At 53.5% G+C, this 17,914-nt stretch overlaps 1 protein-coding gene across 20 annotated transcripts in view; it reads right to left on the bottom strand.

Annotated features, from left to right (window-relative positions):
• Window positions 1–788: 788 nt before the first annotated feature.
• The window catches only part of PCBP3 (poly(rC) binding protein 3), a 51,768-nt gene continuing 34,642 nt past the window's right edge, over window positions 789–17,914 (bottom strand). For 6 of the 20 annotated variants that reach the window (XM_066322324.1, XM_066322340.1, XM_066322332.1 and 3 more), the window contains 5 exons: window positions 16,407–16,485; window positions 15,586–15,645; window positions 12,400–12,452; window positions 9,617–9,786; window positions 789–1,156 (listed from right to left, as the gene is read on the bottom strand). In XM_066322324.1, the coding sequence (XP_066178421.1) occupies window positions 1,111–1,156; window positions 9,617–9,786; window positions 12,400–12,452; window positions 15,586–15,645; window positions 16,407–16,485 (408 nt within the window). In that variant the 3' untranslated portion in view covers window positions 789–1,110. Of the gene's footprint in view, window positions 1,157–6,970; window positions 7,926–9,616; window positions 9,787–12,399; window positions 12,453–15,585; window positions 15,646–16,406; window positions 16,486–17,914 lie in introns of those variants that run through there. The other 14 variants (XM_066322341.1, XM_066322333.1, XM_066322327.1 and 11 more) reach the window with 8 other exon arrangements.

The following is a 17,914-nucleotide window of genomic DNA, read 5'->3' on the forward strand; positions in this document are numbered from 1 at the left end:
CAGGGATGAGGTGCACTCAGAAAATATAATTCCAGATGGAGAAAGAATGTTAATACAGCTTTTTTTGCCTTTGCTTCCACATAGCACAGAGGTCTGGGCAGTCAGTGCTGGCCTCTTCTGGATGTACGTCAAGCCCAGGGCTGGATGGGCTGGAGATGGAGACCCTCGTTACACCAGGACAACATGCAGAGTTGGGGCAGTGCTCTGGTTTCTCTTCTTGAGTAGAAAGGAAGCATCCCAGGAAAAAACCTATGTCCCAATGTGTCCAAAAATAGCACCTTGGCTGCTCCAAAGTCCAGCAGGGGTGGCACGTGGTGGGCTGGTGGGGCGTGTTTGAGAGCTGGCATTGCATGGGGCTGGATGGGGAGCCTGTATCTCATCCGGACTGCTGGCAGCCCCCGGAGTGCTGGGCTGATCCTGGGGCCCGGCAGTGACTCACGCTTGCTATAAACACGTCTCCCGATGGATAATGAATCCCAGTTGTCGCCGCCTTTCAGGAACGCTCTGGATTCTCTTTGCAGTGCTCCCCCTGTCTCGTTCCCCCCTCCCTCCTGGCAGCTCTGCTCCCATGTGGGATCATTTCCTGATGCTGAGTGGAGCCAGGGCTCTGTGGCCCATTTTCCGAACCATGGTTTGCTCCACAGGCTCAGTTTCCCCATTAACAATTCGGAGGGCCCTGAGGCTTTTGAGCTACGGGGGCACCCCAACACCCCACCCCTCTCCCCGTGAGTCCCCCACTGCCCAAACCACAACTCCCCAGCCTCATCCCGCGCACCACGGAGGAAGCCTCGAGCAACAATAACTTTATTGCAATGACACGGATAAGCCACGAAATACATCGCAGAGTGGCAGGGGTGTGAGGGGCGATGAGGAAGCGCAGAGAGGGGCGGTGGGAGCCGCTGGACGCTGGCTGCAAGCTGCTGTCCTCCTGAGAGCTGCTGCCCCAGGCCCCCGAGCCTGCTGCTGCCCTGGCCAAGGGAGCGAGCGCTGGGCAACCATGGGCAGGGGGCTCGGGCAGCAGCCCAAGGGCACCACGAAGGAGCGGGAGAAGCTCGCGGGAAGCCGGCAGCGTCTTCGGAGGGGGCTCAAGCATCAGCCACTGGCATCAGGTCAGGCGGTGAAGGTGTTCCTCCCATGGGGGTCAAGGTCTGCAGAGCTGGGGGGCAAGCAAGGGAGATGGTTAGGGCTCAGCCAAGGCTCTGGTACGGCTGCCTTCTGGCCTCTCAGGCCACATGAGGGTGAGGCTGCTTCAACACCCTGAGCAATTCTCCAGCACGATGCCGAAATCACCCACGCTCCAAAATGCCAAGCTGGAGGAGCTCTGCTACATCACAACAAACCTCCCTTTTTTTTTTTTCATGGGAGCTCACACCAAGCACATCCAGCACGAGCTGGGCTGCCAGGTGAGCCCAAGTGGTTGCCCAGCATGCCGCATTTGCCTCATGGGCTCTCATTGAGGGCTGAGAGCAGTTTTTTGGGAGCTTCAAAGAAGCCATCTGAACACACTAAGGCTGTTTCCGGGCTGAGGATCTGCCCTTTCTCTGCCCTACAAACCCATGTCTACAGGGATGGTGACTGTTGAGAGCTGGTTCTGCTGGTACCCCATCAGCAAGACGAGCAAGGGCACTGCTGTGCTAGGGGTGACGGGCAGCTGGGAGAGGAGCACTGGGAAAGGCACACATCCTCTGCCTGGCTCTGCACTGCACCACCCTGTGCCGCTGGAAATCACATTTCAGCCCAAAATATGTGAAGAGCAGGTCTACTTGCAGAAAGAATAAATTTTAGTCTGCAACTGAAAATTTGTTTTAAGCACAGAGCTGGAGATTTTTCTGTGTTTGCATTTTTAACTGGCTTTTTTACTGACAGTTCCTCTGCAGCACTCCTGTAAGAGATGTGGGAGTGTGGCTACATGCTTGGTAGCACAGAGCAGCGTCCCTTGGGAAAACCGCACCAGCAGCTGCAGCAGCAGCCTCAAGTTACATCACTGCAACGTCCTCCTACCAAAAAATTCTCCAAACCCCTAAGTGACTGCTTCTGGGTGAGCACATCATGGCTTGCTCCCGTTTGCACGGGAAAATCCTGTTGGATACCTGTTGTGGTTTGACCCCAAGCTGTGCACGCAATCCTTAATTCAGGAGAGATGCCGCCCCATCCCTCAGTGCTCTGTGTGCCTGGCCATGCTCCCAGCTTGCTGCTGGCCCATCACCACTGTGCCCACGCTGCCACAGAGCATCTCACATCTGCGCTGTGCCCATGCGCCTGTGGGGCATCCTGTGCCACTCGGTCCCATTGGACACAACAAAACCTGGAGAAGCTCCTGAGCCAAGCGCCACTCATCCCATTCAACCCAGACACAAATGCCCTCAGACACAGGCTTTCTCCAAGGACAAATAGTGACACTGCCTGCCAGGAACCAGGACACAGCACTCCAAGTGTGCTCCAAACATTCCAGTCCTCACGCACATCCCAACCTATACTGTCAAGATCAAAGCAGTTTCTACTGGAAACAGCACGTGTGTCCTAAATCAGCCACACCCAAAGCCTTCTCCCACGGCTCCATCCTCATCCCCATCCCCTGGCTGGTTTTGTTCCCCGTGTGCAGAGTGGACTTGATCATCATTTCTGGGAAGAGACGTGACTGCAGTTAAACTGCCTAAACACAAGTGTGGGAATCCAGAGCCAGTCTGGCTTTGCATTTGGCTGTGTTTGGTCGGTGGGACGCTTTTGGAGCAATCTGGAGTCTCATCTTCCTCTTTGCAGGACAAGGGTGCTGGGGCAGAGTGGGAGGGGGACCGCACATCTGGAGTGGAGGGAGTTGCACATCTGGTACATTCAGTACTTCCTTAAAGTCACTGCCACGTTACCCTTTGGACAGGGGCCTGGGGCTCGCTGCACAACAGATCAGGATGTGCAGCTGCATTCCTTTTGAAGGGAAAGCAAAAATATCCCTCTCAGCAGAGCCCCAGCTCCCTGCAACATCCAGCACGGGAGCAGGGGTATTACACGGAGACTATGACCTTTCTGCAAGTCATTCCAGCAGCTTCTGCTGCCAGCCAAGGCACAGAGCAGCCAGCTTGGGAATGCCTCCCTGGGGACCACAGGGATGGAGGCCCCTGGGGCTTCTCCAGCAAAACCTTGTCCTTCTGCCAGCCCGAGTGGGCTCGGGCCGGCATAAGGGGGTGGCTTGTGCCGCCCATGGCCAAGGAGATGCTGGCCACACGTCCTTGGTCATGTGGGCCGGCTCCATGAAGGTCCCAGCACCGATGGGACCACCTCTGCAGAGGGACACGGTGCGAGCCACCCGCCCGCGAGATGTCACTGCCCTGTGTGTCACCAGTGTCAGGGACACACACACACACAGAAGCCTTTCCAGCAGCGCGGGGTATCCTCTGCACGCATCGGAGCAGCGGCTGGAAGAAGCAGACATCGCAGTGCCGCTCACATCCCGGCGCGGCTGTGGATGCGCCCACGAAAAGCTGGGCAATGGGGACATCTAGTGACCAGCCCAGGGCTGAGGACCGGGTACGGCCCCGGGGACTGCAGCCAGGCACGGCCAGGGGCAATGCCTTCCATCGCTGTGGCCAAGGAGAAAACGGGATGGAGCGTTCATCCCTGCCACACCACGCAGAAACTCTACCTCCGGTGCGGGCAGAGGCAGGAAATTACCCTTGCTAATGGAGCATAAACCGGGAATTAGCATAATTAAAAGTGACTAGCATGGATACAATAACAATCGCCGGAATGACAGCTCAAAGAGACTATGAAATTTAAAGAGTCTCCCCGGTGAAAGTCACTTTCCCTTAGGGGAAATGGTCTATTTTTTTTCAGCCTTATTTTGTACTAGATTTGCAAATACAGTCTAGGCGGGGGAAAAAAGTACAAAACAGTACTCCAAACAATTTTGGGAGCACGACAAGGATATGCAGGGGGAGTGAGGACCTTCAGCTGAGGCCAAGGGGCTGAGCATCAACATCAACTGGCCCCTCTGATGGAGACCCCAACACTCCAGGGGCAGGGGGAGGCATTGGACCAATACTTTCCAGTCAAAGTCAAAATATCCTCCGTAAATAACTCATCCCTAAAGAGATTGACTGAGTTGGTTGCTTCCAGAAACGTTGAACCATTCTGGCTGGATAGTTTTGGGAGAGAAAACCAATGTATTAAAGCTATTCTGTTGATTAACTGGGATTAACATTCACCTTGTACTGAATATTCACTCCAGTATATTAGAGATTTTTCCCAGTGGCATGGCTGTGGATGCATCACCACAGTATTTTTAAGTTAATCCCAAATGGAAACCCAAGACCTATCACAAATCAAAGCAATACACTGAGGCTCCTTCCAAAGAAAATGGCAAATCTCCTTTTGAGTCATCCCAAAGAAATCAAAGCTGAGTTTGATACGTTCCTTGTGATTTTGTTGTTATCCTTGGTGTCATCAACGTGCTCCCAGGAGATGCTGCAATGGTTTCAACACCTTTCTCCAAACCTCGCTCAAGCCCAGATGATGATGGATAAGCTGATTCCCACATAACACTGCAGGTGTTTTCTTGGGTTTGTTTTCCTTTTTAAATTTGCAAAATAACCTTGGCAATGTGACCCCCCAAAGAAAAGTTGTGAAGTCAAAGGCAATGCCAGAAGGAGGGATGCTTCAGGTTGCCCTCTGCAGGATCAGGAACTGGACTTGATAATCCTTGTGGATCCCTTCCAGCTGAGGACATTCTGTGATTCCATGACTGTGCAGTGCTCCTGTGAGGTGACCCAGGTGACCGCTACTGCTTGGACCAGCCTTTGTTCCCCTGTGGCCACATCCAGCACTCCCTGGAACACTCCCATGAGCACAGACCCTTGTGGCAGCAGAAGCCTTGACACGATGTCTCAGACACCTGCCTGATGCCAGAGCCAACACTCATATCCAGCCTCTTCTCCCTCACCATCAATTCCTGGGGTGGCTTTTCCACAGCCTGGCTGGGTGATGGTTGCCTGGCACAGGCGGGGATGGAGATAGTACCCAGAGGGAGGTGTTATCAGTGAGTTTGCTGGCATGGGGATGGGTGCAGAGGTATTGCTGCAGTCTGCTCCCCCTCTCCAGCAGCCTCGGAGCTCAGCTGCATCTGGCAGACACAATCTGGCATTTGCTATTTTGGGCAGGGCTGCCTCAGTGGAGGTGGGGAATGGCACAGGGAGCAGAGGAATTCAGGGCAGCTGTGACCTGCAGGCACTGTACAAAGACGTTTCCGTGTCCAGGATGCTGGCACACTCCCCAGCCTTCCCCAGGTATCCGAATCCCACAACCCTGTTGGCCTGAGATGGATTTCTCAGTCTTGGTCAACTCTGTGATTCTGCTGCTGCTGTGCCTCCGTCACCTCGCGAAGAAACTCTTCTTGTGCTCCAGCTTTTGTGCAGCCCCACGAAGAGCTGAGAATGGCAGGATGGGCTGGCTTCCTCCATGTAACATTCCTCTCCGAGGATGCAGCACCCCAGGCTGCCATAGAGGGTGCTGGCAGTGGGATGTGGAGCTTTTGTCATGGCTCACACCCCAGGGCACCGGGGTGGTTATTTTCACTGGGTCTCAGACACAGATATTTCATTCTTCCAACAGAAAAAACACTTCGTCTAAAACAGAGTGAGGAACAGGAGAAGATGAGGAGTGCCCCTTGCCCACAGCTGACTCGCCACCTTGGCAGGTGGTTCTATGCTTTGCTGGCCAGTCAGTGACTTGGAGGAGGCCTCATTTGGTGCCTGCCTCCCTCCATCCTCAGCATCAGCAGAAATACACAAGGGGAGGTGCCAGGAAAGGCTGCCAGCTCCATCTGAGCCCGTCAGCACTCCCCACAGCACCCGTGCTCCTCTGGATGCATGGTGGATCCTCTGGATCCAGGAGATGCTCTTGAGCCTGTGTGGCTGCTGGGCCACCCAAAAGGCACAGCTGAACCCAAAGTGCCAGGGAGAGAAGGGCATGGGGCTGGAGACAGGCAGCAAAGCACCCTATGGAGGATCTGGGAGCACCTTCAACCACAGAAGATTGGAATGCTCTGCAGAGCTGAGCATGCTCAGGTTTTGGGACAACTGGGCAGAGCAAACCTTGATGCTGAGTGGCACCACCTCCACCTTTCTGGGCTCCTGGGCTGGGCTTTCATCCCCACCAGCTCCCTGCTGGAGCCCACAGCCTCCTGCCCCTTCCTGGCTCCAACAATGCAGTAGCATCACCTGGGATCCCTGACCTAGGATCCTGGCAGGAGAAGGGTGGGAAGCTGTCAGTGGTACTGCCAGTGTACCAGCTGTCAGTGCTGGTACTGAGGGTCAAAGAGAGGAAAAGACCAGGAAGTCTTGGGGTTCACCTGGAAAAACAACGTATTTCTCATGTGGTACACTGCAAAAATGTACTGTGTGGCTGCTGCAGCTGTCTGGGGACATGGTGTACCATGGTCCCCTCATCTGCAATCTGGGAAAAGGGACAGTCAGGAATTAACAGATGGGAAACATATGTTTTCCTGTTGGAGAGGTAGGAGAGAGAAGAAAATCCTGGAAGCAGAAGGCAGGGCTGGGCAGAGAGGGTCTTGAGGAAGGGTGTAGGATACAGACATGGCAGATCCGTCCAGACAAGGGGGCAGTGAGAAATGGAGCTTGTCACACTGTAACCTTTAAATTAATCCCAGGGAAAACCAAAGGATTATGCAAGCCAAATATTCTCCCTTTGGAAAAAAAGGAAAAACAGAAAGCATGGAATCACTCAGGAAGTGCATTGGTCATGGGGACCTTATCTAAAAAAAATGAAACAAACAAAATTTATGATGGTGATGACAAATAATAATAGTAACAATAATGATAATAATTTAAAAACTGAGAACTCTTGCATACAACTCCCACCTTCCCTCCAAGCAACTAAAAAGGTGTGGAAAGATGCAGAAGGAAGGACGGGGCTGGCATTGTCAGGGCGACCCAGGAGAAGAACAGTCGGAGCCCATCGGTACCAGAGCTGCACAGACATTTATTGAACATAAACAGTGACAAATACAGCCTGCTCACAGAGCTTCCTGAGCTATCATCCAAAGGTTTTGCTCGTGGGGGATTGCCAAGAGTGCTTTCAAAGGCCCCTGGGGGTGTGAATCCCATACAGCTGAGTCCTTCCTACTTCCAGGTGCCCATTAGTTAAAAAAAAAAAGAGCATTCGTGTATAAATGTGTGTGTGTGTGTGTGATTCCCTTAGTTTAGTAGGAAAAAGGGCTTGTCTGGACCATGCCATGTTCCAAAAGAGAAGCCTGCGGGTTGAACCCATATTTGGCTTCTGCTTCCCAAATAACAGCGGGTGAAAAGTATGCCCTTACCCTGAGGGCAGGGGCGTGAGGTGGTGAAGGTGAGCCAGGACAAGCAAGGGGGAGCACCAGAGGAAGGAGGGTGAGGAAAGTTAAGTCATCTGAAGTACGCACAGCTCTGGGTGGCATCACGTATGTCCATAGGCTACAGAAAGTACCGCCAATGTCAACTCAAATGTGTAGGTAGCTACGCTAGACTGACACAAGAGACCCCGCCAGCTCTTGAAGTCTCGCCAGTGAGAGAAAGAAACAAACACCCCCCTCCCTCCTCCCTCGTCCCCAAAAAGCAGATGAAGAATTAACACCATAATGCTGAAAACAAGGACCATAACCAAAGAGTTTGGGAGCAGCCTCGGGAGCACAGAGTAAAGAGCTTGTAAAGAAACGTTCCACTGTGTGCATATGCGCGGGCGTGTTTATATATATATATATATATATTTGTTAGTAAAGAAAAGAGTATCTGTGGAAGCAAAGGGAAGACGGTAAATGTCTGTACAGGCAGTACAGGCTGGGTGGAGTGCCGGAGGCTGGAGAGGGTCGGGTGGTGCGGAGTGGAGGATGGTGGGTTGGAAATTAGAGTGCGCCCATTCCAGTGACCTCAGACGTCAGCCTAGAATAGACAGGGGCAGAGAGAGGGGTGGGGGGGAGACAAAAAACAAGCGCTTAATCACCGGAGCAGAAAAGAAAATGAAGACCCTGCGGGCAGCGCTCCTCTTCTTGCCAAGACCCCGCACAGACGGAGCATCACTGGACGGGCCGGGGGTCCCCCGTGGAGGGCACGGGGGCCTGGAGCACACAGCCAGCCAGGCTGGCTGCCTTCCCCTCTCCTTGCTGCGGCCAGGTGGTGCCCTTTACTATCACCGTGTCGTGGCAGGGGTGTCACCCACCAGAGGCTCTGGCAGGGCTCATCCCAGAGAACAACTTCTCTTCCAGCAGCATCCCTCCCGCAGGGGACAGGCAGCTGTGCCAGCTCCCCCGGCTGCTTCGTTTTGCTCTGGTTTGTAAACTATGGGAGAGGAGAGCCCCATCCTGCTGCCCCACCAGGTAACCTCTGCACAGGGGGGCACCTCAGCCAGCCCTTCTCAGCAACTAGGAGCTGCTTCTTTTTCTTTTCTTTCTCTCTCCCGTCTCAGAGGGTGGGGAGGGATTGGCAAGGATCTGCAGGGAAGCCACTCAGCCATGTCCGCGGGCGGGGGCTTGACCCCATCCCTCACCCAGGGGAAGAGGTGCCATGGGCGGCGGGGGAGCAGGGCGGGATGCGATGGCAGGGGTCTGCTGCGGATCGGGGCTAGGGTGGGTTAGGTGCAAGGAGGAGAAAGCACATACAGACCTCACCGGCGCTCCCAGCCCACACCCCAACAATGTCAGAGTCGCCACCAGCAGCCCCCGTCCTCGGGGCCCTGCCAGCAGCCTGCCTCCCGCGGGCATCCAGGGCTGGCACGGCATCTCTCCTGTCTAGGTGGATGGGCCCGTTTGAGTTGCCCTGCCACGCGGCTGCAAAGCTACCAGGAGGATCCTGTATATCCCCTTAAACTCACTCCCCAGGAGTCCACAGATACAGGCAAATGGGTCTGAGTTAGCACACTGGACACAGTTGGCTGCGCGCACAGAGCAGGTCCCCAGCTCAGGGAGCTCTGCCTGCCCTGCACGCCGCCCTCGCAGGCTCTCACCAGCCCCTGGCCCTCATGGCACGGGCTGCGCCTCCGCCCAGCGGGCGGCAGTGCCAGGAACCCTCGGCCCCCGTGAAGTCCTGCAGTGCCAAGCTTCTTACGATGAAAAGGAAGCAGCCGGGCCGTTCCCGTGTCTTGCATTTTTTGGACTGTATTCAGTGAATGGAGGAAAGCCTTTGGGAGGCCTGGAAGCACGTGGAAGAGGCAGTAAGTGGATGCTGGGATCCCAGCAAGCAGGCCCCAAGTGATGCCTCCCTGTCACTGCCTCAGCTCTGTTCCTGTCCCCGTCCCCCAACTGCTCCACAGGCAAAGATGGTGGCAACTTTGTCCACCCACGAGCAAAATCCTTGAGGAGGGTGGTGGGAGGGCAGGTGCCCGGCACAACCTGCAGCCACTCCACCAGCAGCATGGTGGCTCCTGGCCCCCACCCCAAGTGCCAGCTGGGAGAAGATGTCCTGCTGGAGATGTCTGGTCCCTGCTCAGAGGTCTCAGCAAGACACCATCCATCCCAGCTGGCCTTGGGAAGGCCCCGCTGGCCCACAGCACTGGGAGCAGAGGTTGCTCCCAGCGCACTGGCAGGACAGGATCAGCCCTGGTGGGAGGTGGTGGAGGTCGGCGGGGGGGGTCTCACCTGGCGTTGATGAGGTACTGCGCAAGGCTGATGTTTGCAGGGGTTCCTGTGATGGTAATTTGGCGCTCCGATGACCCTTCCGTGGCGTTGGCAATTTTGATCTGCGCTCCCGACATCTGCCGAATTTCATTGATTTTGGTCCCTTGGCGTCCAATTATGCAGCCTATTAGCTAGGAAAGAAAGCATGGAGGGAACGTCTGAGAAGCGGCAGCTCTGACAGTCACTGGCAGGATGCGAGCACATCTGGGATAAGAGTGACCCTAATGCTCATGAAAACAGGAGAGGGACAACCTGGGGTGAATCCTACCAGCATGTGAGCACAGTCCTCCAAGGACACACCCAGATACCTGCTCTGTTCTGCTCCTCGTGGGGAAGAATCTCCATTATCTGCACATGGTGCCCAGCACCTCAGAGGGCTTCATTCAGTAGTAATAATTTTCATGGTTTAATGAATGGTCAGTGTTTTGCAAGCACTTATCCCCTTGCCAGTCGCAGCAAACCCAAAGGTGGTTTGGACACGTTACTAGAAGGAAACAAGCCTGCTGCCTTCCCTGGGGACAGGCCAACCCCATGAGACCCCTCATCAGCTGGTGCAGTGACCTCATCCCACATTCCTTCTATCCCACCAGGACAACCTCAGTTCCTCTGCTACCCCCTCCAGCTCTTTTGGTGCAATCCAGTGGCTTGCCAGCAGGCACAGGAGAGCACCATACAGCTGCGGCACCCACATAAAAGGTGGATGCATCTTTCACACTCGTGAAAAAAATCAGAGCCAGCTGGAGGCTTGAATTTCCCCAATGGTCCTCAGCGGCTTGAACTTCTTCAGTGGTCTTTCTTCATTTGTGCATCTCCCTCACAGCATCTCCAAAGGTTGGTAACACATATGGGGATATCCAGCTTGACCAACACAGGCATGAAGTGCTCTGCGTACCCTTTTTGGCCATTTGGGCTGGTTTCAAGGGCATTTTATTCATGGGATGTTCATCTTGGCAGCTCCTGGATTTCTGCATGGTTAAAGTAGAGATGATTACTCCTCCAAATATTCCCTGATCCTTTTGTCAGACCATGGGGCTCCCATGGTGGTTTCTCCCTTATGGACCTGAACATACACTGGAACAGTATCCACTGTCCCATGGTCTGTGGGGGGATGTTCAGCCCATCCTAGTCTTCACAGCACAGAAATAACTCCGAGATGCTTCAGCAAGTGAAAATCTGCTGAAGACACCTGGGAAGCCAAACTATTTAGGCAGCTGCTCAGCTACACCCAATTCAAGCTCCTCCCGACAGTTAGAGGAGCAGCAAGATGGCTATCATCAGATATCCTTCCACTGCAGCACAACTCCAAGCTACACCACTAAAACATGCCTGGTGACTCTTAAAGGAACCCAGACCTGCTCCCTGCTTCCTGAGAGGGTGCTTAAAAGCCTTTGAAAGAACAGTGGGGAGAGCTAAGGAGGAGTCTTTTCAAGATGCAGGTGATGACATCTAATATCTCCCAAGTCTAGTGAGAGGTGGGTCTCTGCCAAGCGAATGCTCCGAGCGCTCCTGAGTTCTCAGAGGAGATGTCTCCTGGCATCCTTTCCTCTCATGTGAGTCCTTTTGCAAGGGGTGTCTTTATATTCCTGAAGATGTCTTCATTGCTATGGTCCTCCATGCGCAGCAGACATGGCTGTTGGAACCTCAGGAGTGCTTGCAGAGCTCCCTGCAGCCTCCTGGAGAGCGGTACCTGCTAAGTGGACCAAAGCAGATCTGGCATCAGTCCCCACTGGCTCCTCTGCAGATCCCTCCCATGGTGATTTGGCCCAGGGTGAAGCATGTCCAAGGGTTTCAGTCAGCAGGTGCTCACAGGATCTTGCCACATCTCTTCAAGGGACAGGTCTTGGCAGAGGTGCCCGGCAGCTGCAGCTGGGATAGCTGCCCTTTCCTGCCTCTGCTGGCTGCTGGTGAACAGCAGGGAGAAGGAGCAACAGCTGCCAGACCCCATCCAGAGACTCCTGACGAGGATGGGCTGAAGGTGCTTGTCAGTGATGGAGATGGGAACAGAGACTGGATGTCATCCCTTCCCTTGCCCTCATCCTGATTTGAGCACAGACTGGGTCATAATCCACAGAAGGCAATCCAAAAGCAAGGGAGGCTCATGGATCCAGGTACTGGCTCTGTCGTGCTCTCCATCCCACCTCCTGCCCACCCAGCATGGCTCCAGCCTCCTCCCAGCAAATATCCCAGCCCAGGACCCATGTTACCACAAAGCTTCCACCTATCAGACCCCACAGCTGCCTGCCAGCAGTACTGAGATGCACTGTTCTTCAGACTCGTGTGGCACTTTGTGGCATCGGAAATGCCCCTTACTTACCTCCTCTTCTCCACCACCCCACCCAGTCACTACCCTTGAGCTGGAATATCATCTCAGAACTGCCACGGCCTGATTAAGCAATTAAGAGTTTAATCAGGACTGGCATAGGAGCTCTGTCCCGTTCCCAGTGCTGTCAACTGGGCATATTTCATGAGCACTGGGTTCACTTGGAAAGGGCAATAGAGCATTAAGGATTGTACCCAGGGAACCTACTGATGAGGTAAAGTCCAACGGGCGCTTTGTGCTGCAGGTTGATCCTCAATGGACTGCACATGGATGAGGGGACATGGGGAAGGGGCATCTCTAAATATATTTAACAAAACCAAGTGGCTGCAGCTTACACATAGATAAATGTACGTATATATGAACATGTATGCGTATATACACACAAAAACATGGACATGCCAAGGAAGCAGTTGGATTTACTTACATCATTGGGAATGGTGAGTTCATGAGTACTGGCCGGGGGACTGGCATCCAAACCTGGGCAGATGCAAGGGAATATGGTTAGAGCTGGCAGAGGCAATGCAATGGAGCTCCGCTGCTTTCCTGCAACACTGCCAAGGCTGCGTCCTGCTCCGGGCTGGGAGGGGAAGGGGAACACACACTCTGGGACAAGGAGGAGGAAGACAGTTGCTACCTGACTCTGCTGGAGCTGGGTGTCACCTTCCCTGCAGCCCACGAGTGCCTCGCTTCTCACCCTTCATCCTCCCACTGGGAATGGCTTCAGAGGAAGGTGCAAGGTTCCAGCATCAGCAAAGAGAGGTGGATGAAGCACCTTCCCACACAGCAGCAGAGAGCATGCTGGCAGGGACACCTACCAGCCCCACAGGAATGCTGTTCATGCACCCTCCAGCCCTCTCTGGATGCAGCAGCATTGAGCCGTTGGGGTGTGACAGCAGCTTGGTGCCCCAAAATTGGTGTCCCTGAGGGATCCAGTGGCACAAGTCCTCTGCAAGTTAAGCCCCACAGGCTCTCATGCTCAATTTGAGCCAGACTGCTAAGACATGCAACCTAGCTGGATCCAAGACCAGTTGTCCCTCTTATCCCCAAGGAAAAGCAAGATGAGCAGTATTTAGACCCTTCTTCTCTCCAAAATTACACAGTGAGGAGTAAAGGCAGTGGCTTGCTTCCTCCCACTCTCTCCTGGATCAGGGAGAGCTCTCTCCTCCACAGTGGGAATGGCTGGAGCCAGCAGGACGCCCTGTGAATGCAGCTCAGAGGTAAGAGGACACCATGCTGTAGTGCTCCTAGGTCAAAGCCTGCCTCTCCCATGGCTTCCCATATTAAATCACCTCAGCGCCAAAGCATGGACATCTCGTGTCAAATCTGTAAAAAGAAGCTGTCTGGTGCCTGACAGGGATTTGCAGTAATAGGGCAAAAAAACCTCCTTATCCTTATGATATAAACCACTGATGAAGGCTAGTAAGAGCAGAAGAGACTGTCAGATCTGTATCCACAGAAAGAGGGTGGTTAAGGAGGTGCAGAATGAAAAAGAGCAAGGAGACTGGAAGTGCAAGGCTCCTGCAAAACAAGACAGCAGCAGCACCCAATTCCTCACATATTTCCATGGAGGGCCTCAACACAGACCAAGAGGAGCTCTGGGTATCTCTGATGTGCTCATGCCTGATCTTAGGATGCTAGGAAATGAGGGTGAGGAGGCCCTGGTGCTGGTTGTCCAGAGAAGCTGTGGCTGTCCCATCCCTGGAAGTGTTCAGGGCCAGGGTAGATGGGATTTAAAGCAACTTGGGATAGTGGAAGGTGTCCCTGTCCATGGCAGGGGGGTGGAACAAGATGGGCTCTAAGAGCCCTTCCAACCCAAACCATTCCACGATTATGTGACACTGTACTTCCTGTGCTTTCATGAATGTGCCTTCCCAGATACATCTCACTGTCTGCCTGCAGGAGGCTTCCTCCCCAGATTTTTAACTTGGGAGCACAAGAGAGGAGAGGAAATGCAGGGAATGAGGATGCAGATCTTCCAGCAGGCAGCCCTCTGCTGTCCTTCATTGCTGCCAGGGATACTAGTGCCAAAACCTGCACAAAATATCTGCTCAGGTATTACACCACAGGCAATGCTCAATGTTGACTTTACAGCACACACTTCATCTGGACTGGCCTGTACACTGAGCCTCCTCACAGTCTGGGGTGAAGTGGACTGCACCTATCACAGACATGTCCCTCTGGTGAGGGTGTCCCTCTCCCTTGGCCATGTGTTACAAGGCTCAGCTCGGCAGCAGCCTGGGTATGGCAGAAAATGTCTTCTGAAGGGAGCAGAGCACCAGTGAGGGCTCTGGGCAGCACTGAGGCATCCAGGGATCTTAGGGAATATAAGCTAAGCTTCTCAGACTCATGGCCAACATCCTCCACCCCATACTCCGATGATATGGATGATACTGAAAGCCCTTGGGACACCTGGTGTGGCACTGCACAATCCCTGCATCACGAAGCCTTTGAGGAATGGCCATATCCTTCTCCACAATCTAGAGACTGTTTATTTCATCATTCCAGATCTTCCCTCTCTGGTATGTACAAGCAGCCCTTGAGGCTGTAACGAGGGTGTCAGGGCAGGATTAATGCCTTGGGTGACTGCAAAGGGCAAAGCAGGCATGCAGAAAACATGGCTGAACAGGTCAGTGTCATGATATCTGTATTTCTGCAGTCTTGTGGGGTCTGTTTGCTTGGGCTACACTTGCTTTCATAGTTAGGTGCTGTCCCGAAGCCTTTGAGGTACGCATGGGATAGCTGTGTTCCCCAGGTCTGGTCCATCCTGCTTCATAGCTCCTCTATGCAATGGTAGGAAACAAAAGACAAATCTCTTCCTCACATATGGATGAATGTGGGACACCTGAGAGCAAAATTTCTCCAAAGCTGCAGCCATGCTTTGGCTCCTCAGGGTCCTGTCCCACTAAAATTGCAACTCACCCTGAATGGCTCAGAGATGGCTACGAGTCGCATGTCGTGGCCGTTCCCACAGGCACTGTTCTGTTGTTTCTGAGCAAAGTTTATGCAAAATTAATTGCAGGAACAAGGGTGATGACTCTGGTACCTTCCCAAACAGCAAATGTTACGCAAACAGCATTGAGGGAGACCTCATCATACCTGAGGGGCACTTCCAATCTCTGCTCTCTGTGCCCAGGGACAGTAGCTGAGGTAACAGCATGAAGCTGTGCCAGGGGAGAGTCAGGCTGGAGATCAGGAAAAGGCTCTTCCCCCAGATGGTGCTGGGCACTGCCCAGGCTCCCAGGGAATGGGCACATCCCCGAGGTGCCACAGCTCGAGGAGCATTTGAACAACGCTCTCAGAGATGCACAGGGTGGAACTATTGGGGTGTCCGTGCAGGGCCAGGGGTTGGACTTTGATCCTTCCAGCTCAGGATATTCTGTGGCTCTGTGGCAGTTATACACAAATGTTACAGAACCAGGCAGCAAAGCACAGGTACTTTTCCTTTACATGCCACACCAAGGAGAAGGATGCTGCCCAACCTCTCCCTACCCACCAAGACAACCTGCTGTCTTCTCCGTGATTCCTCTCGGAGCACAAAAATGGCACAGTCCTATTTATGAAATATAGTTCAACCGAAGCCTGCTTACTTCCCTCTAGCTTTATGTTTTACCTGATGACTGGCCCATCAGATTTTGAGCTTCTTCGGAGGAATGTAAGGGCAGCTTTTCTCCTGAAGAGCAAAGAAGAAACAGGTTTAATGCTTTTGCCTTCGAGGAGATAAGCAATGTCACTTCATCTAGGAAGCTCAAAATATGATGAACATAGTGTCAGAAAAGTCATTTCCAAGCGGTACTTTAAGTACCTCCATCCCTGTGCTCTATCTGCTTCCCAGGTCACCAGAAACATGCTGGCCTTGAGAACAAGGCTCGGGCCACGCCGGGGCCGGCTGTCCTCCCGTCCGTGCAGCCCCCTCCAGCCACGACTCTTTCCCACTGCAGGGATGCCATCCTGCCTGGCTCAGCACCACGCCCCGAGGCAGCAGCCCTCTGCTGGGACCCCCTGTGCCACTCCGGTCGGGAGAGCGCGGCTGTCCCTCTGGGAAAGCGCGGCTGTCCCTCCGGGAGAGTGCGGGTGTCCCTCTGGGAGAGCGCAGGTGTCCCGCTGGGAAAGCGCAGGTGTCCCGCCGGGAGAGCACGGGTGTCCCGCCAGAATCTGGAGCAAGGCGGGGCAGGGGATGCTGCCTCCTCCGTGGAAGGGAGGGAGGGACGGTGCTCACAGCTTCTGTTGGGAAAACCCAGGCTGAGAGCTTGCCCTTGAGCACTGTAACCCCCACAACATCAGGCAAGCCTCTCCTTAACCTCTCCCCATGGATATTGCCACTTCTTACTTGCCCTGCTCATTTCCATTAAACAAGAGTTCAAAGAGAGTTTAAAGAGAGAGAAACTCTACAGGTAAGAGAAGGATATCTTGAAAGGGCATGTGGGTACGTACCAGGGAAAGCGGGGGTGGTCTGTCCAAGGGGAGTAAAGGGGGTTTGCTGCATAGCCAACTGGTGGAGCTTGGTCAACTGCTGAGGGGTAGGAGGGACATTAGAGCTAAGAAGGTTATTGTCATAGAGTACAACAAGTCACACCGAAAAGCAAGAACAAAATTATAACAGAAGGGAGGGGAGGAAGGAAAACAAACTGAAAAACAGAAAAAAACCAAACCAAAACAAAATAAAATAAAAAAAAAACACAAACCAGGAAGCCATGGTGAGACATGGCAAAAACATTAGCAGAAAGGACTTGGCCTGGGTATAGTGCAATAAAGTCCAAATCTTTGGCAGAAGTGCTTGGTCAGGGTCTGAAGTATGTCACCGGCAAAAAACCCATTCTTAGTGTCAGTTCAACTCCTCTGCCTCGATGCAGGGCCAGCTGGCGGGTGTCACAGCCAGCACTCAGGGACTCTCTTTGTGCCACCATTGTCACCACTTCGCCCCAGCATCACACGTTCTTGTGCTGTGCCTCTGATGGGAAGTGTCTCCGGGAGATGGATAAACTGTGTTCCTAAACGCCAGCTCGTTAGGAATATGGGGAATTATGGGCTTCAGCCATGACCAGTAGGTATTTCAGATCCCTGTATCCCTTGTTGTGCCGGGGAGGTTTTGCTGCCCCGTCAGGAAGCAGTTTTATAGAGATGTTGGTTTGTTTGGAATACATTTTGTGCTCAGTTTCACTGCTCTAAATCAAAAACAAAGAAAACAAAACAAAAAACACCAAACAAACGAAAAACCCAAAAAGACAGGAAAAGAAAAGAAAACAAACCAAACTGGGCTGAAGTCTGGCAGTGAGCAGGAGGGAGGCTCTTTATCACCTCCCACTTTCACGGGTGCTCCAGGGAGTTGTCAGCACAGCATCACCTCCCAAACTCAAACTGCTTGTTTTGCCCATCAGCCCTGGCAATGGGGAGACAGGAGCTTTAGTTTCAGTGCTTTTGGGGGACAGGACAAACACCTCCTTGCTGCTGCAGCAGGGCCGGGGAGGGAGAGCAGGGAGGTCTGGCAGGCAGCAGTCAGGGGGAAATGCTGGGAAGAGCTGACCCACGGGACTGCACACACTAGGGGAGGCTGGAGGGAGGCAGCAGGAAGGGGTGAAACATCTGCAAATCCCTGGACAGGGATCTCTGAAGAATATGGGGACACCCACTCACCCCAGGGGAGAGGTCTCACCACTTCACGAGAAGAGGTGTCTGCACATCTCTGTGCTTGTTTTGGCTGTCTTTGGCTTATTTTAGCCAAAGGTGTGATACGATCGGTTCCTGCCACAACACAGCTGTCTCCAGATAACACTAGGCATGCCACTGCTCCTGCAGGGAGCAGCGATATCAGCATTCACTGCTTTTCAGCTTCAGAACTATCCCGTTTTCTGCAGCTGCACCCTGTTTCTGGAATTCCTCATGACACCTGGTCCCACTGGCAGGACTCCAGATGAAACCTCTTCGCCTGGTGCACTCTAGCC

The sequence above is a fragment of the Sylvia atricapilla genome, chromosome 7, assembly GCF_009819655.1.
Source record: "Sylvia atricapilla isolate bSylAtr1 chromosome 7, bSylAtr1.pri, whole genome shotgun sequence".
Taxonomy (NCBI): domain Eukaryota; kingdom Metazoa; phylum Chordata; class Aves; order Passeriformes; family Sylviidae; genus Sylvia; species Sylvia atricapilla.